At 42.0% G+C, this 25,360-nt stretch overlaps 1 protein-coding gene across 5 annotated transcripts; it reads left to right on the top strand.

Moving 5' to 3' along the window:
* Positions 1 to 372: 372 nt before the first annotated feature.
* gramd2aa (GRAM domain containing 2Aa) lies at positions 373 to 25,360 on the top strand. Of its 5 annotated transcripts, none has more exons than XM_047810451.1 (12): positions 373 to 535; positions 8,358 to 8,456; positions 15,226 to 15,283; positions 16,849 to 17,011; positions 18,381 to 18,484; positions 19,525 to 19,623; positions 19,976 to 20,047; positions 20,129 to 20,191; positions 21,880 to 22,060; positions 22,970 to 23,063; positions 24,137 to 24,244; positions 24,610 to 25,360. In XM_047810451.1, the coding sequence occupies exons 2-12, from the start codon at positions 8,368 to 8,370 to the stop codon at positions 24,611 to 24,613; spliced, it is 1,035 nt and encodes a 344-aa protein (XP_047666407.1). In that variant the 5' UTR covers positions 373 to 535; positions 8,358 to 8,367; the 3' UTR covers positions 24,614 to 25,360. The 5 variants fall into 5 exon arrangements, with proteins under 5 accessions (XP_047666407.1, XP_047666410.1, XP_047666409.1 ...); XM_047810454.1 differs by having other exon boundaries at positions 16,821 to 17,011; XM_047810452.1 differs by lacking the exon at positions 373 to 535 and adding an exon at positions 7,778 to 8,182.

Raw genomic sequence — 25,360 nt, 5'->3', positions numbered from 1 at the left:
TTCTTAAAAACCTGATCTATGAAAAGAAAAGAAATTTGCTGTCTATTTAACCAAAAAAATATGCTGCTGAAATAAAAGCGATCTCAATCAATCGTTGATTTTTAACATGTTTAAATTGTACAGAATTTAATCTTCAATTTTTACTTTTGCCACCTCTGATTATTTGTGGTCAATTCATAACTTGTCCCATCCTAGCTAAACCTGGGATTTTTGTGTGCACAGACTTGGCACAGTTTGTGTCAGTAGTCTTTTCTGGATGTTCGGGTAAATGACAGGCTTCAAAGAGCCGATTCATTCACGAATGACACGTCACAGTTTTTTGTCCTCTTTTGGCCCTGCTGGCTTTCCACAAAGCGCTAATCGACCCAACGCCTGGAGACGCCACAGCGCGCCTTCCGCTTCACTCCTATTCATTTCAGCCTGACCGTCGGTGCCCTTGACCTGCAGTAAAACAGTCCACAAAACGATCTAACGGAAGTGTCTCCGGTAATATGTGGACCAAGGACGTGACTGGAGCGCACTAGACATCCGCCAGGTACGTGGACAAGATGCTGGAGCTTCTCGCGAGACTTGATGTTACTGTAAAGACTCGGTTTGGTTTCTTCCTCTTAAAGATCTGTGTGCACTATTAACCTCATGGTTAAGCTCTTTGACTGATTTCTGCATGCATCATAGAGAGGAAAAGACAACAACAAAAGAAAGGGTTCAGTGTCTTCTTGCTGAAATGTTGTTTGATGCGTAAAAGTGACGCGTAAAAGTCCAACAGATGTCCAAATGACTTTAAACTACACTCTCCGATCAAAAAGTAGACCAAATGATATCGTTTTAATCTGTTGCTGGGTTCGGGATCAGGGATCAGGGTCTTCTGCATGTGTCTCCAACCTAGAAATATGCTTTAGTGTAAAAGTTTTAAAGCCTTACTCTAAGTTTAGGTATCATCAATTCATTTTTCAGAAGCGGATCAGAATCCGGTTTATTGTCCGTGTTGACACACACAAGGAATTTGGTTCCAGCTGTTTGTGACTCTCAAAAGTACAGACATAAATAAAACTACACTGTACAAGACAAGATAATACAGACTGTACAAGACAATACAGACATAAATAACACTATAATATACAAGACAATACAATACTGTATAAGACAATGCAGATGGGATACAATATAGACAGTATGAGTATTAAATATGAATACAGAATATATGACTGATCACTAATGTACATAACGTGTGAGAAGTGCATGGTAGTGCAAATAACAGTATTGTGCAATATTATGCTTTTGTACAATATACAGCAGCAGCAGTAGTGTGTGTAACGTATAAGGATGATGTGATGACTGACGGTTCTGATAATGCAGTACTTATAGAACCTAATATAATTTCTTATAATTATAATTAAATAATAATTTCTTATTATAATATACTTTTTTTTATAAAGGTTTTCATATGTGAGATGCATATTAAAGCTTAGCCACAGATAACCTACGCTACAGTTTGTTATAATAATGATCTATATGTTTCATCTGATCTGTAATTTAATATCGCATATCAGAACAACGAGCTCTTTGTAATCGTTTTTTGCCTTTGCTGTTTTTCCTGAATCCCGAACTCTAGGCTAGAGAGAAAACAATGCATTTGTCTTTGTTGTGCTTATAGGATTAAAGGTGTGAAAGTGGAGCTGTACTAGTCACCGTTATGGAAGGTAAAGGGCATATAGGAAGGCGGGTTAAAAGCTAACTAGGGTTGGGTCGCCCATATAATACTAACCTGCTGGCTGGTCATAAAAGGATAAGATCCGGCGTAGTGGTGGCTCATGTGGTGAAGGGATTGTGTTGTTGATTGGAAGGTTGGGGGTTCAAGCTTCAGCCCCAGCAGGCTGCTACTGTTGAGCGCTTGAGCAAGATCCTTAACCCTCTCTGCTCCAAACTATGCTCTGACCCCAACTTCCTCAGCTTTGAGGAGAAGAATTGATTCCACTGTGACATAATGTATGTGTGGTGAGGAAAAAAAAAGGCTTTTTCTTCTCAGCTTAAAAAGCCTTTGTGGCCAAATATCACTCAATAAAGAGACTCGTTATTCATGCTAATAATGCTCGTGATGTCTCAGAGAAGTGTAGCAATGTTCTAAGACGTAAAGCACGTCATGTCACCAAGACGGAATACTAACATTTTAGTAAGATAGTTGGTCTAATGTTTGTTATTTTAAAACCGAACCGAAGTAGACAGAATGGGCTTAGACAACATGTGAGGATTAAATTACCTGAGGATGAGCTGAAATTAATCAATAATTGGATAGTGGGATGTGACCAAGAGTGGAGTGTTGGCACACCAAGTGATTTTATATATATGTATGTATATAAATATATATATATATATATATATAAACTAACGTGATTGAAACGAGTGCATTAATATAATTGTGATTTCACTTGCTGCCAGTGCTGCTGTTAATAACAACAAATCAACGCCTTCTGAGCATATATCTTCGTTAAGTGTCTTTGAATATATTTATATACTTTATAACTGAAGGCATGACCAAGGAAATTTGCATCCAACCCAGACTGAAATAATAAAATAAAGGCTTTTTAAAAAAAAGAAAATATTATTGAATAATCATCAAAAAAAAACACCACATTTGTCTAAACTGTAATCTGGCATTGACACCATTTGAAGAAGGACCTTTTGAAGTTCATCCAGCATTTATACAATTGAACAAAGGATTGTTGACATCTCAAAGAACAAAGTTGTGTGTGTGTGTGTGTGTGTGTGTAAGTGGGGGGAGTGTGTTTGTTCCCACCACCTGCCACAACAAAGCCCTCATGGAAACAAAACCCATGGTAGTGAGCAAATACGTCCACCTGCTCGCCCCCTCGTACTACACAATCCCCTTAATAAGCATGTGGACAAGATCTAAGTCTCCTGCAGGTCATTTGCTCCTTCTCCATGACGTGAACGGATCCTTCCTAAATGCTGAAGGTCAATCTGTGGTCCACCTCTGCACAGGCTGCGGTATTACAGGACTACAGCTAATCCATTTAGCTTTCCTAATCAACTTTAATCTCTCTCCAAAAGACACGACACAGCCTCACATTACACTCGCCTCGCCTCGCCTGTCCGTGGGCTGAACTCGGTCATGAGGCACAAACGTGACCCGGGAGAGTTAGGAGGAGATTCGGTTTTCCTTTGATATTGTTTATATTTTGTCTGGTTTTGAAATGAGACTAAACAAAGTCTGTTAGATAAACAGTATCAGTCTCATGTGAGGCCATTGTTTTGGTCACTTCTGTGTTGCCGAAACAATGGCTCTATAAATGATTTCTAATACGAGACATAATATTCAAAACTTCAACAACATCAGAATCAAAATAAATCGTTACACACCTCAGATTAAAATAGACTTCTGGGGAGTCCAAAAAAAGTCTGCCTTTAATTGTGAAAAGCAAACAAGATGAATTCTGAGTCACTGCCACAAATATAATTGTAGCTTAATGACTTGTGCTATTAAAGATGCTAAGAGTTGAATTACCGCAAGACAAATGACAGGATTATGTCAATGTGCTGGTACTTGTGTTTTGTTGTTTCTATAGTAACAGCTGATATGGTGAGGAGATGTTTGTTTTGCATTTTGAAAGGAGTCTCCAGTGTCAGTGCTGTAACAGCCAGAGGTAATGCGGTACATTTTTCAGACACGGGGAAGTCTTCGGGATAGAGGGATTTGCGCTTTCTTGGCAAGAAGCCGTGTTTTTATGTCTTATCCTCTTCGAGAGGCTGGTGAGCAAATGAATTTTTATATCTGCAGTAGCATAGGGGACAGGAACTGACACGTTTGATTGATGTACCACACATTAAACATAACTATAAATTGATATGGAATGTCTCTATGGCTTGGTGGTTAGCATGTTTGTCTCACACCACCACCTCAAGGATGGGGTTCTATTTTTTCATTCGCCTTCCTTCCTTCGGTTGTGGCGTTAGCATGATCTCCCCATGCCTCGAGTGTTTCCTCCCACAGTCCAGAGACTGATTGGCATCTGTAAATTGTGTGTTTGTATGATTGTGCCCTGCAATAGACTGGCATCATGTCCAGGGTGTCCCCTGCCTCATGGGATAGACTCCAAATTCCCTGCGAACCCATTAAGTGGCGTGGAAAGTGGATGGATGGATGGATGGATGGATGGATACAAATTGATATAAAAGTATGATAGCTTATTTGTTAAATTGATACTTTTTAGCAGTGTTATAAGTGGAAAATACACTTTGGGGCATGTCGTTATAGGACAGTAAACAGATTTGGTTTGGGTCCCTTTTTGAATTATTTTTTTGACCAGATTTATATTGCCTTTTGGCCATTTGGCTAAGATCAATTGGTTGAGACTGCGTTTGGCTTTTTTGATGGTAACAAAACGCAGTCTTCTTTATGGCCTCTGACATTCCAAACCAAAGAGATTCCGGAGGCTTTTGTGGTCCATTTCCAGCATTTGGAAACTGAGCAATTGAGGGTTAAGGGCCTTGCTCAGGGGCCAGCTGTTGCAGCTTGGTGGTCCTGGGATCGCACTCAAAACCTTCCGATTGGTAGCCCAACACCTTCACTACTAGGCAACCACACACCCACCGTGTGCCACCACATGATCAGTGGTGGCACAAGTGTTTAAGGCTCTGGATTGTTGATAGGAGGATTGTGGTTCAAGCCTTAGCACTGCCAAGCTGCAACTGTTGGGGTCTTTGAGCTAGGGCCCTTGATCAAGGCCCTTCAAAGAGATTTGATTACATTTGATTAAATGTGGTGCTAAAACTCATGATGGATTTAGTTGTAGATCCATTTATCTGACAGAAGATAAAGAAAAAGGAAACCGGCACTTTGGGTTTTAGCATGTTAGCATTTTAAACATGATGAATATGAGAAGTTATTTTCTACTCCCTTAATTCATGTCACTGATGGCTTGTACATATTTATGCTTGCACTTTATTCTCAAATTAATTTGATTCGCTAAAGAAAACCATTTTCCACACACAAGCGCATTTTTTGTACGTTTATAATGTACAGATTAAATAAGTCAGTAAATATAAAGGGATCGGTCTTTTGTTGCAGCAGCTATACAGCAAGAAGCTAATGGCCTCATTTATACTGAGTAAACATCTGCAGGCTGGGTCTCAACCACTGAAAGGTGCACTTACTGAAGCTTTAACTTATAACAATATAAAGAGCATTTCCAATGACGTGAATTCATTTTGTTACACAAACACCCCATAAACCCACGCTGGGTTGCCAGGTGCCAGGCGCAGCATCGTCATCAAAAGCAGGTCAACCATTAAACCTTTACTGTTTTGTCAATGAGAGATAAATTGTTCCGCAACCTATTTCCGAAACAAAAAAAGGTCTATCTGCTGCCAAATTTATTCCTGTTTTTTGGAACCTCGTGCTTCAATCTAAAACAGCAGGTTTGTATTTACCTTGTTTTGTTTTTTTTCCACTAGCGAGTGTCAGATTTTCACTCTTAGTTCATGACTTAGACATCTAACACAACTAACTCACAACTCTTGTCAGATTAGCAGTTATGCTTTTGTTAAGAAATGCTAGTTCACACTATCAAGTGACAGAGCAACAGGCGGCCATTTTGTAAACGCGGTCTGCAGAGCCACGGTATCAGTGATGGCTTCAAGCGACAAAGTGACGTCTTGATAATTGACATTTGAATTGTTGTCATTTTTTTGTTACAATTAGCTCAAATGATTTCCCTGGCTCAATCTTCACAACATGCCTGGGTGCGACTTGTTCAATTTTATTGTTTGACACAAAAAAAATGAATAACTGCATTTTTTGTCAAATTCTGAATTCGTCATAGACGTTGTGACGAAGAATAGTTCAGAATGAAGTAGCAGGAGCAGCGATCGCTAGTGAGTGTACGATGAAGCTAGCGTGAAGCCACATAACATGTAAATAGTAAATGTAAATGTTAAGGTGTTCGGCTACCAATCGGAAGGTTGCGAGTTCAATCCCAGGTCCACCAAGCTGCCACTGTTGGGCCCCTGAGCAAGGCCCTTAACTTTCAATTGCTCAGTTGTATAAAAGTGAGATAATGTCAGTTGCTCTGTATAAAGGGGCGTCTGCTAAATACTAGAAATGTTAATGTAAATCAATTGAAAGAGAGAAAGCTACTACTAAACCTCATCAGAAAAAAAGCACATAAGAACATATGCCACACCCACTAGTGACAATCTAAAGCAGGGGTGTCAAACTCTGGCCCGCGGGCCAAATATAATTACACCGCAGGCCAGATTTGAGATCATATCAAATGTGCATTACAACAGGCTAGCCGCATGCTCTGCTAATACTACAAATCCCAGAATGCCTTGTCACTGTATTGACGCGTAGTCACGAACAGCAAGCGCCCCTCATTCTCTGTTGACATTCGTTAACAACCATGTTACAGTCACATCGGGCAAGTTAATTCCACCCTCCACAAAAATGGCCAAAGGAAAGATGGACAATAGGAGCTTTCAGGACAGGAGGGAGGCAGATTATCTGTTCACCAATATAAAGGACAGACCTGTTTGTCTTGTGTGCTAAAGGAGCTAACGTGTCTGTAACGAAAGTATATAACATAAGAAGACAATGAAACGAAACATGATGAGAAGTATAAGGACCTGGACGTAAAGCAGAAGCTCCAGAAGGCGGAGGAGATGAAAAAAAGTCTGGTTTCCCCACAGACTATGTTCATGAAAGCTAAATAAAAAAGTGAAGCTGCTGTAAAGTCAGAATAGATAACCATGAAAAAGTTAAGTACTACTAATCCCTCCAGTTTCTTCCTTTCCCAATACACTGTGTTCACTTCCACTTACTCTCTCTTTTAGGAGACGTGTTTTTCCATACAATGTATTTTGTATAGCTGCTCTATGAAATTTCATCAGTATAGATCGATAAGATGTATATATGGACTATAAGGGGTTCATTCACAGTTCACTGATACTAACACAGCATAGCTGTTCTGTTTTATATATATTTTAGTGTGTGTAATGCTCATTGTTTGCTTTCTGTATCTCCTTGTACAGTTTTTGATGTTATACATTTGTGTTGTCAAGGTTTTAGTTAGAAACATAAGTCTATCAACATGATCCAGCTTTAGTGAGGACCACAAGAGAGGAACAATATCCATGAAAGCTAAATAAAAAAGTGAAGCTGCTGTAAAGTCTGTAAAGCTTTATCGTGGCAGCAGAGACGGCAAAATCTGCCCTTTAATGAGGGAGAGTTTGTCAAAAAGTGTATGGTCAAAGTTTGTGAAATGAACACCACTGATGTGTCTTTTATTTCAAATTTCATTTCTTATGTGTTTGTAATATCGAGCTCTGGTTGTTCCAAATCCTGTGTTTAAGCAAAACTAAAGTTTGTTTCCATGTGAAAAAGGTTAAACATTACAGATCAGTTGTAGTTAAATTTTCAATAAATATTCAGTTTGGCCCTGTGACTTTATCTCAGGTTTATATTTTGGCCCACTGTGACTTTGAGCTTGACTCCCCTGATCTAAAGTAACAAGCAGTCACAAGAGACAAACTACAAAACATTTTTGTCAGATTTTTAGAACATGACAGTCTGGTTACAAACCTGACCGGATAAAACATAAACAAACAAACCAACCAAACCATAAATTCTGACTTTCACCCTCCGTCTCATTTGCTCCTATAGTAATGACCCAACCATGTCCAAGTCCAGTAATGACATAGTTTCTACTTAGATAATTTTTTTCTATCAGTATTCACTCCAGCTCAGATCTGCATTCATTTTGACACTGTTAGCTTTCCATAGCCACTCATTTCTGAGAACCTGAAGCTGACCTTAGAGAATTTGTTAGCACCTTTTCCTGTGCCCTTCTCTCCTGTGTCTTTAGAATAGCGTCACCCTGCGTGTGTCTAATATAAATAGAAGCGGGCTGCTGGAACACAGCCTAAGTGCTCATTTCACAGGCGAGTCGTGTCTCACTCGATGCTCCATCGCTGTTTATTATACAGCAGTGTGTCGAGTCTCTCGGGAGAATTAAGCAGTGAATCAAAAAACAGGAAGAGGCCTGTCATTACACGCAACGATGACTCAATGCTACTTTAATGAAGGTGCCCAATTAGAGCCAGGAAAGCAGAAGAACGTAGAGGACAGAAGTTCATAAGTGCAGCATTCATGACACCATACCGAAGGGTCTTTATAATTTATTTATTTATTTATTAGTAATAAATATATAAACCTGTGAGTATCAAGTGCTTTGTGTGAGCTACAGAGGAAGCAGGTTGTGGAGCTTGTGGAAGTGAGACAGGTTGTGAGAAGGCTTGTGTGTTGAGTGCGCACACACTTTCTTGTACTTCTTATTATGCAGGTTCGGGACCATGAGTGACCAAACCGAGGATGTCGGTTTATTAACACCGCAGGATGAGCCCCCTAAGGAGGAGGACACACACAACGGTCCCCAATTCAGGCAAGTCCAGACAAATGCTTCTGCCGTGTTTTGAAGAGATTTATATTTTGCCAAGCGCTATTGTGATTTATACTGTATACAGGAAGTGGAAAAAAAATGTCTAACATCTTAACCGGCGCTTCTGCTCTTCACTTTGTTGAACTGAATTATTTATATGGGTGGGAATGGGCACACTTTCACTCAAGTGAACACTTACACTTGTTCAGTCGATACGTTTCTATATAATGACGGCTTGTCTGTGCAAGATATTTTTGGCAATCCTTCTGTACATTTAGAACATCACCAATTGTATTGGCATCCTTCAGGAGAATGGGTGAAAAAGATTAGGAAATAATTCAGCGAATTATATTGCACATCGAGGCAAGTTTTCTATTCAAACCATTAGTGAAACTGGTTATCTTTCATTTCATCTGTGATATAAATCTACACATGTGCAGACTTAAGAAACTAAAGATGTTCTAGACGTCGTGTTAAATCCTTACTCCCTTGCCTGAGCCTACTTAGTAATACTCCTACGGAAACGTGGCCCAGATGATCCGGGTTCTCTGGTTAATTGCTTGTACAAGTTCTCCTCACGTTTTGTCATAACTCGAGTGTTTTACGTCACAATGAGCCACAGGGCACTTCACACCATCTACAGGAACATTTCACCTCCGGATTTGGTCAGACAACGTGCTGCTGACTCTCACCTCTGAGCTCTGCCACCACCGTGTCGGTCACCTTCACAAGTGAGGCTCATGTCAGACCCACTTAAACAGCACTGGGTTCGGTTTCACTGCTTTGGTGCTCTTTGGCCCTACATGAATTATTGACAACAGGTTGTTTGCTCATGGCCTCAAAGACAGATTCACTTTCTCACGTAATCCATACAGTGCATCAGCTGAAAGTAGATCTGACCCCTCCAAAAAAAGTTGTGACTAGTGGATTGGATAGACAAATAAAGAGTTTCAGCCGCTTCCCTTATTAACCTTTGCTCTCATAAAAACAGTACTTTACATTCAGCGGTCTGTCGGTGCTTTTTGGTCGAGGTTCCTGAATCTTTTGTGGAACTAAAGATGTTTGAATTTGAACTTAATGAGAGTTTTTCCATGCGTTGCTGATTTAATTCAATTCAATTTCTTTTATTAGTATCATTTTAAAATTTGAATTTGAATGTATATCTAATGGCCTAATACTCTACCTAATACCTAATAATGGCCTAAACCCATCCTCATCTTGGTGATATCGGAGACTGGGATTATAAATCATTTCCCATTCGAAACTGTACGCTATAGCGTCATGAGCAGTTGCGTAACCAGGAGCTTATGAGCAACTTATGAATATGAGCTTCAGAGTCATTTCTTTAGTGATTGTGATCCAAATTGCAGGAATGCAGTAGCTTCATTTCCTGAGTGGAGCGACAGAAAAACGTCATGAGGTTGTAAGGTCAGATCCCAACTTTTCTACAGCCATCCATGGCCAGGAGTCCCAACAGAGCACGGAGCAACAAAATGGCTGTACTCTCTGGATGACAGGGGTGTTACTCTTCTATTTTGTCAGTCAGACGAATACAAATCAGGCATTTCTTGAGCTCCTGTATGTGTAAGAGGGCAGACAGCACTTTCCTCCAAGTGTTCAGCTAAGGAACTATTAGAAGAAACCAAAAATGTGAGGTATCAATTGATTGTTTGGTCCAAACAGATCCTTCTGGAGTATCAGAAGCCTGATATAAGGTAGAAAGGCTCAAAAGAAGGCAAGAGTTCTGACTAATAAGAACTGGGAGCAGGTCAACAGCACGTAAATAAGGATAGTCTTGAGTATCGAGTTAATATCAAATAGTGTTCTAGAGATGGGAACTTTTGGTGGTGAGAACCTCTGATGATCATCTCAGGAACCTCTCAAGAAATGTATTTACTTCTGTAAAACTGCCTTGTGAGCATTGATAACGTGCTACAAGCAGTATTCAATTAAAACTGAACTGAATTGTATTGGGGAACCATTTAGTTCTAAAGTTCTATCTAAAGCATTAGAAAAAGCCTACTTAGATGTTCGACATAACTCGAACTTTCTAAAGAACCTTTAAAAACACATTTCCCACAATTCACCAATCAGAGATGTTACTGTGAGCACAGAAATGGCGTTTAAGAGCCTCCATTGTTTTTAACTGTAGGTACATTTCATTAGAGGAACAATGGCCTAATTTGCATTGTTAGAAACAGTGATTTCTCAGGGGTTGTTTGGGTGGTCGTATGCCGTGTCTTTCTTAATGGCTTCTATACAGTAGCTTTTCTAACAGGAATATCAATGAGTAAAAGACATAGTGGGGAAATCAGGTGAAAGATGAAGTAGCCTAGAAGTTACTTAGTGTACTGGTGATGGGAATCTCTGTTGGTGGAGATGTCAGGTGACTCGTGACAGGATCAGACGATCAGAAGAGACACCTTTTACCGGCACACTAGTGAAATCGACTTATGAGACATTTTCAGTCAGTATAAACAAATGAATGGCTGTGAGTCTGATGTAAAATGAGTCAGTTTTCCTTTAGTGTGAGACGTGTGTTTTTCCGTCTGTTGTATAACCTTACACTGAATTTTAATGGTTGAATATATTGCCCCTTGTAGGCTTGGGAAATACTTATATAACGCTACAAAATCTTTAAGCTCTGAGTGTCTACTTTCATACGAACTTCATATTAACCACTGGTGTGAAGTGGGACATGACGAAGACATTCGATGCTGAACACAAATAAAACATGAGCAAATATATATTAAAATTTATTATATTAAAATAATATTAAAAAAAATAGTCCAAATAGTCCAATAGTCCCCGGTCCAAAGACATGCGTGGTAGGTTGATTGGCATCTCGGGAAAATTGTCCATAGTGTGTGTGTGAGTGAATGAGAGTGTGTGTGCCCTGTGATGGGTTGGCACTCCGTCCAGGGTGTATCCTGCCTCGATGCCCGATGACGACTGAGATAGGCACAGTCTCCCCGTGACCCGAGGTAGTTCGGATAAGCGGTAGAAAATGAATGAATGAAAAAAAAGTTAAATATCTATATAGAGGCCCTTAACAACATATTAACTATGTGTAGATGTTACTGGCAATTTTTTTTTATAATGAATTAAATTAAACTCATGTTCCTCAACAAAAAAAACCCAACATATTCATGGTCATGGAAACATCACTGATCGATGTGTCTTTTGATATGATCATGGGAAGTTTAATCATCAGGAGATTATGCAACTAAAAAACCCAGATTAAACTTGATTTTAGATCTTGTAGATCTGGTGCTGATCAATCAGTTTTAGACCCTACACTGAAATCCTGGAACTCCTCAAATTTGACCTTGCAACCTTCTGGTCATTAACTGAGCTTCGGCTGCCCTTACACGTTACCACTGTGGCATCTCGTGAGGAAACATATTCTTTGGGATGCCGTCGTGCTTTTCATTAAACGCTCATTAGTCGCATACACACTCGCACTCGCACACACTTACACAATCTGTCTGCTAAAAACTTACATCAGACTGGCTCACGAATACATCAGCACATCTTCCCTGCTGTCAGCGCTCTATTACATAAAATAACCCCTGCGGCTGTCAGTGGAAAGCTGTATTAGATTGCTGAAAGGGGATGACTAATGGAGCAAGACCTTGCCAGCTGCACTTGTTTCCTGTCAGCTGAAGTTAGGTCATATAGAGAGGAAGGTGACAGACAGTGGAGCTCTCTTTCAGGCAATAGACAAGCTGCTCCTCTGTTGGCTAACCGCCAGCGCCTACTGTCCCCTTAGTCGTCTCTGATGGGTTTCTGAGTCAGTGCAAGGACACGCTGATTGATGACGTCTAGAAGAAATTCGATACCTTTAAGGATCCCTGTGAGAAGGAGCGTCTCTAACGACGTGCTTCGGACAGGGTTCGAGTTTTTGCATGGCCGACAAACGGGCACAAATATCTTAGGATACTGAGGGCCGGCTGTGTTTACTGTAGTGTAAGGGCTTTTACAAAGATGTTTGTGAACTGATCTGTAGATAACGCTTTTGTCTTTGTCGTGTCAAACTCCACATCGGTGGTTAATAGAATTTGTAGTCTTTCATATGTATTTCTGTAATTTTCTAGGGTGCTTGGGGCAATATATTTATAGAAAAGTTCCAGAATCACAAAATCGTTTTTTTTGGTTCTTTTTTCCCAAAACAAATGTTTCTGTCTTCAAAGTTAACAGTGATATAAAAGCCATCTCTGCTCTCTGAGACTCCCCGAGTGCTTGTTCATAGTCATCTAAACTATGAAGGTGTTTATCTTCATCCGTTATAAAATTCTGTGAGAGTGCTCACTCATTTTAAATCAGACTCACAGCCAAGAAATCATTGATTTGTTTATATTGATTGAAAATGTCTGACTTGAGTGTACTGGAAAAAATTGTTAATAGGAACTTATGGAACTTATATCTTGTGATATCTGATGCAGACTATATGCATATTTGTCTTTTGAAGTATTGTCGTACTTCTGAGAATTTGTGCACTGATATTTAGAACGTCACTATTTACACCCGCTGCACTTCTGGTACAAATTCTACTGTCGATTACTTGATTCTGATCGGTCAGAGTAGCTTCTGTTAACTCGATAGATCACACGTATAGCTGATGTTTCACGTAAACGTGAGTAAATGTTGATATTGGGAAGATTTTACGTTTAGTTTCTTTTGGGTTGGCTTGGAAGGAGTCTCCAGTGTCAGCACTTCATACCGGTCAGAGGTAACAGAGGTAAATACACAGAAAGGAAGTGGAAAAGTGGGGGGGGGGGGGATTGATTAAAAAAAAACTTAGTGATTTCAGGAGCTAACCGGTTTTACATGGATTTTAAACAACATCGTGTTAACGTAAATCAGGGCCGGTTCCAGCTAATTATATTAAGGTGAGCTGGTTGAGCAATCAGTAATAGTGGCCCTAATGCAGGTGTCCCATATTTACATCCCCCCCCCATGCATACATGTCCCACTACTCAATGATTAAAAGTAAATACAACATCCTTCTCATCGGTTATGGCACATGTCTGACACGGGAAACAGAAGCATGCATCCCGCAGAGCAGAGTAATGCAGCCTTGGTTGCGTACGATTCCTGAAATGATTAAATGAGAGAAATATATTACAGAAAGCACGCTAATTAGCTAATATCGTCTGGGATGGGTCCTTGTTCAAATCGCTAACCATCTGAACTTTATTAGACGTTGACTAAAATAAAAATAAATAAATAAATAAATCAAAATTTGATCGTGCGAACAAGACCCAAATAATACGTGATATAAAATGTGCACGTCATTGTTTCTTTTTTTGAGTTCGTTTCCTCTCGAAGGTTTCTTCCGTTGCCTGAAGCTTCCCCGTATTAAATATTAACGGAACATAATTTTTATTTTATTTCTTTTATTTTTTTTTTATTTGAATTTTTTTTCCCTATATTTTTGTAGGGCTACCGTAAGATAATGTCCATTGTTAAAAGTGCTATACAGATAGAATAGAATTGAATTGAATTAGTGCTACTGGTCAGTGTCAGAAAGCTTGGTCTCAGTCGCAGGTCATGCGTCTTGCAACAGGACAATGACCCAAAACACACAGCTAAAAACACCCAAGAATGGCTAAGAGGATAACATTGGACTATTCTAAATTGGCCTTCTATGAGCCCTGACCTCATTCCTATTGAGCATCTTTGGAAGGAGCTGAAACATGCCGTCTGGAAAAGACCCCCTTCAAACAACCGGAGCAGTTGTTAAGCGGTAGAAAATGAATGAATGAATGAAAAAAAAAATCTAAATATTAAATATCTATATAGAGGCCCTTAACAACATATTAACTATGTGTAGATGTTACTGGCAATTTTCATAATGAATTAAATTAAACTCATGTTCCTCAACAAAAAAACAACAACAATATATTCATGGTCATGGAGGAGCTGAAACATGCCGTCTGGAAAAGACCCCCTTCAAACAACCGGAGCAGTTTGCTCATGAGGAGTGGGCCAAAATACCTGCTGACAGGTGCAGGAGTCTCACTGACCGTTACAGGAATCGTCTGATCGCAGTGATTGCCTCAAAACGTTGTGCAACAAAATATTAAGTTAGGGGTACCATCGTTTTTGTCTAAGCCTGTTCCATGAGTTTTTTTTTTTTTAAATAATCCCGTTGAAGCGTGGTTGAAAAGCGACGTCTGACGTTCATTGGTTAACATTCATAGAATGTTTTATTTATTATTACTTTTGTCAGATTAAAGTTTTTTCCGTTTTTGTCCACGTGTGTATTAGCGCCAGTCCGTGTTGATTATTTTCCCCATTGTATTTAATTTGCTACCTTATAAACAGATAATTATAATTGTAAAATAGTCTAATTAAATTGTCACTGAAAGTAAAGAGTCTGGTTATTAGCAGCAGGTATTATGTGATGATATTCTTCTTGCTATTTTTCTCCATTATTTAATGTGTAATATCTGATATCATTTTCTTGTCATTACTCTTCCATATTTACTCTTTAAGGTCTGCTACTGATTGAATTCTAACAACAAAACACAGCTGGTGCATAGTTACTGTTTATCCACCTAACAGGCAGCAGTAAAAATGACAAAGCTGCCCCTTTAATATCCGTCTCAAAATGTCTTGTCCTGTAACGTCCTCACACTGACAGCCCGTCCGATCTCATCGCGCTGACATACTGCTTACTAATTAGACATTTTACTGAGCTGAGCTGAATAAAATCATTTTACGTGATTATAACACATTCTACACTTCTTCTCTCCTCTTATACCAGGGTGCGTCTGTTGGACGAGCTGTCCTGCGAGGACGTCAAGAAGTGCACCAGAAGCTCGGTGAGTCCCGGATCGCGAACCGTCCGATTCGACAACGGTTCATTTCGACTAATCGGAGTCGAAGCGTGTCGAATGCACTGTGGTATAAAAATAAATGACTGCCAGCGTACATGTTTAAAAAGATCCCAAGGAGCCATCACTGGTCCAAAGGACATTCCGTACTTTCGTGGCAATGACTTTCCTATTAGTCAAAATATTTAGGTGTAGTTAATTAAGATGGAGAACTGAAGCGATATTGTATATGATTTCAGTTTTCCGCACAGATATCGGTCACGTACAAACTCCAAATATTGTCTTTTAGTCACACACACACACACACACACACACACACACACACACACACACACACACACACACACACACACACACTTAGCAACACCACCACTTTATTTTCTCTGCCATAAATATTGTCCAGTATTATAATGTTAGTGGGGAAGTGGGTTAGAGGATGGATTCGGCCCAAAGAAAACCGCCATGTAATCATGTGGGACTTTAACTGGTTGAATGTTAAATTGAATTTGTTATTCCACGCTAAGCTTTAATTATGAACGACAAGTAACAGGCTTTTCTGGTGTGTCTTGGAGTCATCTGACTGTATAAGTAACCTAATAAAACAATTCCCCTCTAATTCACTGGAAGGATGTATTTAAGCTATAGGTCAAGGCCATGAGGGTTAAATGTCACATGATCTCCAGTCAGAAGTGAAGTCTGTCTCGAGCGTAATCCTCGAATAGCTCCCATAAAGCAATGATCTCAATAAACCGAGGTTAAACGTTAACTCGAATGTTACGGAACTGTCGGACTCGTACACAGACCATCTTCTGTAGAAATGTGAGAGAGAGAGAGAGAGAGAGAGAGAGAGAGAGAGAGAGAAAGAGAAAGTGTAAGGCAGGAAGCACCAGTGTGGTAAAAGGTTCACATGCTACTGCAAGCCTGCAAGCTTTTTCCGCTGAGGTGCAGTGAGAGCCAGGAGAGAGTGAAAGATTTTGATATATATAGAGAGAGAGAGAGAGAGAGATAGAGAGAGAGAGGCTGTAGTGGAGGGGGGGTTTAAAGGAAAAGAGCATGAGAGAGAGTTAGAGAGAACTAGAGAGAGGCAATGAGAGAGAAAGAGAGGGGATCGAGAGCTAAAGAGAGAGAAATTGGGGGTGGAAATAAAGACAGAGAGGTGGTGGGGGGTTAAAGATAGAGAAATGTGAGCAAGAGAGATATAGACATGAAGAGAAGAAGTTGAAAGTGTGTGTGAGAGAGAGAGTGAAAGAGAGAGAGAGAGAGAGAAAGAGAGAGAGAGAGAGCTAATTGGTGAAGAGGTTGTTGCTTGTGAAACCAGAGTAAGTTGAGGCAGGATCAGTGCACAGGAACAGAAACAGAGACCAGGAGGCCTGGGACAGAAGAAATAGATACTGGGTATCTGAGGCACACTAACCACAAATACGCACACACACACACACACACACACACACACACGCACACACGCACACACACGGAGCCTCTGATCTGCAGAGACACGGTGTGTGTGTGTGTGTGTTGGCATCAGTGTTGTCAGCATGCTGAATTTGGTGCAGAGCTCCAGGCTGCTGAGAGAGAAAAGCAGGCTGCAGGGAAGCTGCATTCACGAGCTCATCTCTCTCCCTCCGGCCTCGTCCTCTTCCCAGAGCGTCAGCAAGTACAACTCGCAGTACCATAAACTCTTCCACAACATCCCCAAGGAGGAGAACGTCATGAAGGGTGAGTCTGAGTGTGTGTGTGCGGGCGTGTGTGTTAATGTCACTTATGTGAGTTTATAATCTTCACAAGAGGATGTAATAGTTTAATAACCACATCTCATCTCCACGCCTCTTCTACATGTCCTAAACCTCTGCACTCGCTGCACGTATGTTTTAGTGGTGTAGCGTTCTTATTATTCTTTCAGTGTGGTGTTTTGTTTTAGTTTTTAGGTCTTACGGCTTTTCTAATCATGAAATGTTTAAAAGCACATTTTTGTCATGATTCTTAAATAAACATCCTAAACGTGTATAAATCCTCACGGACCTCATTGTCTGGAATAAAGTGTGTGATGTTTTTGATGTATAGATGTGTGTGTGGTGGTCGTCTGAGTAAAACCCATCAGATCATCTGCAAAAAAAAAAAGATACATTTAAAAAAAATATTCTGACTAAAACCGAGTTTTCTTATTATAATATATGTTGATGTCTCTGATTTAAATATACATATATATAGACTCTAAATGATGTAATCAGCCAATCATGTGCAAGTAATTAAAACCAATCAGCTAATCATGTGCCAGTATTTAAAAACCAATTAGCCAATCATGTGCCAGTATTTCAAACCAAATATATATATATATATATATATATATTATATAATAATCTATAATTATAAATTTCATCCTATAAAATAGAAAAAGAAATGGGTATAAATATAAATTATATATATATAATATATATAATCATATATATATATATATATTTATATATAAAAATAAACAAACTAAATGTTATATATATTATCTATTATATATCTATATCTATAATATATTCTAAATTTATATATACAATAGAACAAAACATAAATTGTTATATAATAATATATATATCTATAATATCTATATCCGCTCTATATTCTACTTTATCTATCAACGCAAACACTAAATTGTTATCTATATAATCTATCTCTCTATCTCATTATTCTATTATCAATTTATATACAAGAGAAAATAATGGTTATCTATCTCTTATATATATATATATTGATATCTTATCACTTATCTATAACATAGCCATCATTGTTATATCTCTATCTCATCTATATATAGCTCTCTATTTTGATACTCTCAATAGAAACAAATAAATCACTTATATAGATCAAAATAGACCCATCGCTATTGTATCTATATCATGACACTCATGTTATCTATATATTTCAATTATCTATCATGCTAAAATGAGCTCACTATGTTTAATAGCTATAAGTATGATATATATAGCTCTCTCTCTCTCTCTCTCTCTCTCTCTCTTCTCACTTTATCTATCCCATCGCCCCCTCCATTGTTCTCTCTCTCTCTCTCTCTCTCTCTCTCTCTCTCTCTCTCTCTCAGTGTACTCCTGTGCTCTTCTGAGAGATATCCTGCTACAAGGCCGACTCTACATCTCCCGAAACTGGCTGTGTTTCTATGCAAACCTCTTTGGGAAGGACATCAAGGTAAGATGAAGCATCATTGTCGTCGTCATCATCATCGTCATCTTCATCTTCATCATCACCTCCTCCTGCCATCTTAACGCCTTCCAGCTTTGTACTTCCTCTGAGCAGCCATGATAAAGCCCTCAGTCGCCGCTCTGCAGATGATGATGATGATGATGATGATGTGATTATTTTAGCTATAGAGTTGTTTCAGTTGTTATTTGACTGTAAACACAGAGCTGTGTGCTGGTTTAATCCTGGCTCTGTGCCATCGCTGCTTGTTGTGCTGTGTGAAACACGGTAAGGTGAGACGCCACTTTTGTGCTGCACATAAGGCTCTTTACCCAGGATTGTGTTTCACTGCACAAGTAAAAGTTTCTCTTCCATGTTCTTCCTCTAAACTCTCTCTTCCTCTGAACACTCTCTCCCTCTCTCTCTCTCTCTCTCTCTCTCTATCTGTCTCTCTGTGTGTCTCTCTCTATCTCTGTGTGTCTCTCTATCTGTCTCACTCTCTCTGTCTCTCTCTCTCTCTGTCTCTCTCTCTCTCTCTCTCTCTCCCTCTCTCTCTCTCTCTGTCTCTCTCTCTCTCTCTCTCTATCTGTCTCTCTGTGTGTCTCTCTCTATCTCTGTGTGTCTCTCTATCTGTCTCACTCTCTCTGTGTCTCTCTCTCTCTGTCTGTCTCTCTCTCTCTCTCTCTCTCTCTCTCTCTCTCTGTGTCTCTATCTCTGTGTGTCTCTCTCTATCTCTGTGTGTCTCTCTATCTGTCTCACTCTCTCTGTCTCTCTCTCTCTGTCTCTCTCTCTCTCTCTCTCTCTCTCTCTCTCTCTCTCTCTGTGTGTGTCTCTATCTCTGTGTGTCTCTCTATCTGTCTCTCTCTCTCTGTCTCTCTGTGTGTGTGTGTGTCTCTCTCTCTCTCTCTCTCTCTCTCTCTGTCACTTTGTATGACTGTTGTCTGCCTCACTTTCTCTTTCTTTCTTTCTTTCTTTCTTTCTTTCTTTCTTTCTTTCTTTCTTTCTTTCTTTCTTTCTTTCTTTCACTTGTTCTGTTTCTCTGTGTTCAGGTGTGCATCCCTGTAGGGTCTGTACGGCTGGTTAAGAAACACAAGACAGCAGGTCTCGTTCCCAACGGCTTGGCCATCACCACAGACAGCAGTCAGAAGGTGTGTGTGTGTGTGTGTGTGTGTGTGTGTGTCTGTGTCTGTGTCTGTTTGTGTGTTTGCTTGTGTGTGTCTCTCTGTGTCTGTCTGTGTGTGTTTGTTTATCTGTCTGTCTGCTTGTGTGTGTCTCTCTGTGTCTGTGTGTGTATCAGTGTGTTTGTTTGGGTGTCTGTGTTTTTGTTTCTCTCTGTTTGTGTCTGTGTGTCAGTTTGTTTGTGTGTGCAGTATTCCTTTTTAGAGGTTGTATTTGTGTGTATTTTTGGATTAAATAAAAATAAAAATGTGTGTTTTGTTGACTGTGTGTGTGTGTGTGTGTGTGTGTGTGTGTGTGTGTGTGTGTGTCTTTCTCTCGCAGTATGTGTTTGTGTCTCTGCTGTCCAGAGACAGTGTGTATGACGTACTGCGACAGATCTGCACACACCTCCAGGTGAGAGAACACACACTTCTCCTGACGGTTTTGCCGTGCAGAAGCTTTCTGTTGTACAGTAAATATCTTTTTGTCATTAAGGTCAATGGTAAGAAGAGCCTCAGCTTCAAGCAGTACATGGAGCAGCCGACATCTTTATCTCTGGTGAGTGTTCGTGTCAGTAAGTCAGTGTTAATAAAGCACAACATCATAAGTGTGTTAGGAGGTTATGGGAAAATCATCCACAGCAGTGTAAAGGCTTTTCTTCTCTAACACCACATCCTGTAGGGTTTTATTCCTCTTACACCACAACAGTCTGCCAGTGATTACATGAGTCATGTCGTGTTTGTCCATTTATTCTTACATTTAATCTTGTGGAATGTCCATGTGGAATCTCTCTCTCTCTCTCTCTCTCTCTCTCTCTCTCTCTCTCTGCGCGCGCGAGCGCTTCGGAGCGAGGCGGCGCACGCGCCTGAGCGCGCGCGGGCGCGCGCGCGCCCCCGCGTCGGAGCGCGGCGCGCGGGAAGCGACACAACCACCCAGCGCGCTCTCGAGCGTCGCGCGCGCCGCGCGACGCGGGATGCGCGGCCACATGGCGCGAGGCGACGCCCGCGTCCTCGAACGGCGCGGCGCGGCGCGCGCGGCGCGCGCGCGCGCGGCGCGCGCGGGAGCGCGCGCGCGCGAGCGCGCGCGCGGGCGAGCGCGCGCGGGAGCGCGCGCGGCGCGCGCGGCAGAGCGGCGCGGCGAGGCGCGCGCGCGGAGCGCGCGCGGCGCGCGGCGGCGCGCGCAGCGACGCGGCGCGCGCGCGCGCGGGCGACGCGCGGGAGCGCGCGCGCGGCGCGGCGCGCGAGCGGAGCGGCGCGCGCGCGGCGCGCGAGGCGCGCGCGAGGCGAGGAGCGCGCGCGGGGCGCGCGCGCGCGCGAGCGCGCGCGCGAGCGCCGCGCGAGCGCCGCGCGCGAGGCGCGCGAGCGCGAGCGCGCGACGGCGCGAGGCGGGACCGCGCGAGGCGCGCGCGCGGGAGCGCGCGCGGCGCGGGCGCGCGAGCGCGCGGGCGAGGCGCGGCGCGGCGGCGAGCGGGCGACCGCGCCCGAGGCGCGCGCGCGAGCGGGCGCGCGCGCGCGAGAGAGCGCGGCGCGGCGCCGCGCGACGAGAGCGCGAGGCGCTGCAGCGCGCGGCGGAGGAGGAGCGCACAGGGCGCGAGAGGAGGCGCACGGCCGGAGCGGCGCGCGCGCGCGACGAGCGCGCGCATAGGCCTGCGAGATGAAAAGGGCGCGAGGAGGCGCACGCGAGCTGCGCGACTCGAGAGAGCGCGACGCGCGTGCGAGGCAAAGGGAGCGAGCGGGCGACAGAGCGCGAGCGCGCGCGCGCGCGCGCAGCAGCGTATCTTCACACTGATATCGAGTCGTAGCCACTCGCGCTCTCTCTCTCTCTTTCTCTTCACACTTTATCTATTCTTCTCCCTCTCTCTCTCTCTCTCTCTCTCTCTTTCTCTTCACACTTTATCTATTCTTCTCCCTCTCCCTATCTTCTCTCTCTCTCTCTCTCTCCCTCTCTCTCGCTCTCTAAACTAAATCTGCCTACATTTGTACAGTCGCCACACTACAAGTTGCTTTATATTTTGTTGTTATAGAAACGATAAGGCACTAAAAGAAAAGAATAAAACACTATAAGGCTTTTGCACTTGAATGTTTCACACTTGTAATTTAGAAGTGAGGTTTTCATGGCGTTTTACTCGGGTTCATGAAGCCCTGCTCTTCACCCGGGTGTGAAGCATGAGACGAGATAACCCAGGATTGTGTGTGTGTGTGTGTGTGTGTGTGTGTGTGTGTGTGTGTGTGTGTGTGTGTGTATAGGATGAGTTCCCTGTCCCTGATGAATTCCCAGTGGCCGTGGGTGAGTTCACTCCAGTGCTGAAGTGGAGGAGGAAGCCGTCTGTGGCGTCCGTCTCATCGTCTCTACCCGATCTATTGGGAAACTCTACCAGCAGCCTGAGTGCCATAGACACGTCGTTTCAGCCCAGTGAACCTCTCCAGGGTGAGTAAATACCCCCCCCCCCCACACACACACACACAATATTTAACACATTAAATCAAGGCTGTGTTTTTTTATTTTACAGGGTTAGTGTATAAAGGGGGCAGGCTAACATATCAGCGAAGGCAATTTTTTTTTTTTTGAAGCACATGCTTAAATTTTAAAGGGCTGTGAGTCGGGAACACAACACCGGCGATCGAGTGATAAACAGACATGTAGCTCATCTGCATAGCCTCAGGGCAGGTTTGTGTCAGCACAGTTGCTGCAGAAGGATTTAGCCTGAAAATGTACAATACAATATCATTAAAAAATAATCCGATTTTTTTTTTTTTAACTTTAGTCTTTATTTATTTTGCGAGCTACAGTATAAATAAGCTGCTTTTCTTGTCGACTTGTCATTTAAGATACTTCTGATTATTCTAAACATGTCGTGGTAACAGCAGAGTGGAAACCACAGACTGCAAATCAGCTGCAAATTCTCTTTTCTTTTCTTTCTTTCTTTTTTCTTTCTTTTTTTTTTTTTGGACCTGTGAATGGAGGTGAATGGAGGTTTCTGTTACTATGTTTTTGTCTTCAGACTTCATTACATTCTCTTGACCCAGACTGAGAATGAGTGTGTGAATGTTTTCATATGTGTTTATATGAAAATTTAGATATAAAAAATAGAGTGGAAGTTAAAGTTTGTGTGGAATCTCTTTGTTTATGTGTCTCATTTAAAACAAATTAATTTATCAAGTGTTCATTTTAAAGCAAGATGGAGGTTTTACTGAGAAATCTGTCAGGGTGTACACATTTATGCTGAGCACTGTATATATAATCTCCCCAGGTTTGTGTTAACAGTAATCCCCAAAATGACACACATTATTTGTGTTGCATGCTTGTGTGTGTGTGTGTGTGTGTGTGTGTGTTTAGAGAGAGCTCTAGCGTCTGAGAAGATCCTCCTCACAGAGCCTGTACCAGAACTGGGCCAGATGGAGTACCAGCTGCTGAAGTTCTTCATCCTGCTGTGAGTTTGGCTCGTTATGTCTGCGTCCGTCTGTCAGCTCAGGACGATCGTTCTCTTCATCATCCGTCTGAACGGATAGGAAACGTTTCCCAAACCTCAGATCATACATTATGGCTTATTAGGGGGCTTTCATTTAAACCAGTCGTTAGTTCTTACTGTGATAAGAATGGTCGAAGATTTGCCTCAGCAACAGTCAGAACCGATTATCATCAAGGCAAAGGAAAGGAATGCAGGGAGGAAAGGAAAAGAAGGGAAAGACAATAGGAAAGGAAAATGAGGCAGGGTACGAAGGCAGTGTTGGAAGGAAGGACGGTAGAAAATAAATAGAGAAGGAAAGAAAAAGAAAGAGGGAAGGGAAAGGAAAAGCAAAGAAACGAAGAGAAGGAAGGAAGGCAAAGAAAAAAGAAGGAAGGAAAATGGAAAAAAGGACAAAGAAGGAAAAGAGAAGGAAGAAAAGTGAGGAAAAGGAAAAGAATGAAAGAAAGGAAAAGAAGGAAGGGAAGGAAAAGAAAAAAAGGAAGAAAAGGAAAATGAGGCAGGGTACAAAGGCAGTGTAAGAAGTGAAAAGGTAGGAAAGGAAAAGAAAGAAGGAAAGGAAAAGAAGGAAGGCAAAGGAAAAGAATGAAGGAAAAGATAAAAAGGAAGAGATAAAGAAGAAAAGAAAGGAAAAGAAAAGGAAAGAACAGAAAAGTAAAGAAAGGAAAAGGAAGGAAGGAAGGAAGGAAACGAAGGAATGAAAGTCCAGTGTTCATGAACCAACTCGGCTTAAAGGAGATTACGAATCATTACTAATCACATTGTTGGATAAGTTGTGGGACACGGTAGCTCAGTGCTTAAGGTGTTCGACTACTGATCGGAAGGTCATGGGTTTGAATCCCAGGTCCGCCAAGCTGCCACTGCTGGGCCCCTGAGTAAGGCCCTTAACTCTGTATTGCTTAGTTGTATAAATTGAAACAAACATGTAAGTCACTCAGGATAAGTGCGTCTGCTAAATGACAGAAATGTGTTCCAAAGCTACGACCGTCGTCTTGTCTGACTCTTGTGTTTGAATCTTTATTGTTCTCGTGCTACAGAATTATCCTCCTCATCCTGTCCTCGTGTTATCTGGCGTTCCGTGTGTGTAGCCTGGAACAGCAGCTCTCGTTCCTCAGCAGTAAAGCAGCGCTGCCCCTGCAGGAGAGGTGAGACCTTCCTCCTCCTAATCCTCTGTACATACACCATTCACTCTGAGGCTCTGAATAAACCCATCAACCCCGAGCATGAAAATAGAAACACCGTGCAGCATTGTGGATATTCCTGTAGGTCCAACGTGTCATCTTAGAGAATATGTAAATGTCCTGTTACTATAGAAACAAGGGCATTAGTGTAATCCTGTGACTTTGAATCACCGTTGATGTTGTTAGAGAAAATTACCTTTTAAATAATCAGTATAAAAAGTTTTCGATTCTAGAAGCGATTGTCTGGTGCGTAGTAAAGTTTTTAGCTCTTCACTTACACCGTTCATGATATTGTAATGAGCACAAACGTATCCTATGCGTTCGTCCAGGTAGCTGATGGTGAAAGAGCACTGACCTCACTGACCTGAGTGGAACCATGGCAGGAAGACTCGCTGTTTTTCTCTGCTGCGGTAAAGCGAAGATGCCGGCCAGCTTCGTCACTTGATTTTTTCCCCATAGAGAGACTAAACGAAGACAGGACGTGGCACCGCGGGTGTTTCGGTGCCACTGGATGGAGGAGGAAGTGAACCGCAGGTCGTGTAATGAGCACTTAGGAGCAAGTCCGTCCGATGGAACAGAAACGGCTGTCGAAGGAACGACAGCGGGAGTATTGATCGTGTATCCCAGACATTTAGCTGGCTCTTAATTTCTTAGATGGAACAAGATCTAAGAGGCCTTGACATCTTCAAGCACCACGGCGTGTTTCCTCGCTCGACTACAGCCATTAAAGAATTTTACACAGAAAGAGTTAAAGGTCTAAACACACAAGTGTTTTATAGTGTTAAATACGATCGAGCTACGTTCACACAAACAGTGACTTCATCACCGCAAGTCTCCAGTCGCAGTACTGTGAAGTCTCCAGTAGGCGTTTCTACTCTACAGTTACTGGTTGCCATAGTAATAATATTTATCACTGGGTGGAGTAAAGTGATAAATACTGTAGTGGGGGGCACGCTGGCTTAGTGGTTAGCACGTTCGCCTCACACCTCCAGCGTCGGGGGTTCGATTCCCGCCTCCGCCTTGTGTGTGCGGAGTTTGCATGTTGTCCCCGTGCCTCGGGGATTTCCTCCGGGTACTCTG

Source organism: Tachysurus fulvidraco, chromosome 2 (assembly GCF_022655615.1).
Source record: "Tachysurus fulvidraco isolate hzauxx_2018 chromosome 2, HZAU_PFXX_2.0, whole genome shotgun sequence".
Taxonomy (NCBI): domain Eukaryota; kingdom Metazoa; phylum Chordata; class Actinopteri; order Siluriformes; family Bagridae; genus Tachysurus; species Tachysurus fulvidraco.
Note: the sequence above shows the minus strand (reverse complement) of the source record. Positions and strands in the feature narration are given on the sequence as shown.

Coding starts and splice junctions, on each gene's coding strand:
- gramd2aa (XM_047810451.1), top strand. CDS start 8,368: ATGAGTGACCAAACCGAGGATGTCGGTTTATTAACACCGCAGGATGAG. Junction 17,012..18,380: donor GGAGGAGAACGTCATGAAGG/GTGAGTCTGAGT, acceptor TCTCTCTCTCAG/TGTACTCCTGTGCTCTTCTG. Junction 23,064..24,136: donor CTGAAGTTCTTCATCCTGCT/GTGAGTTTGGCT, acceptor CTCGTGCTACAG/AATTATCCTCCTCATCCTGT.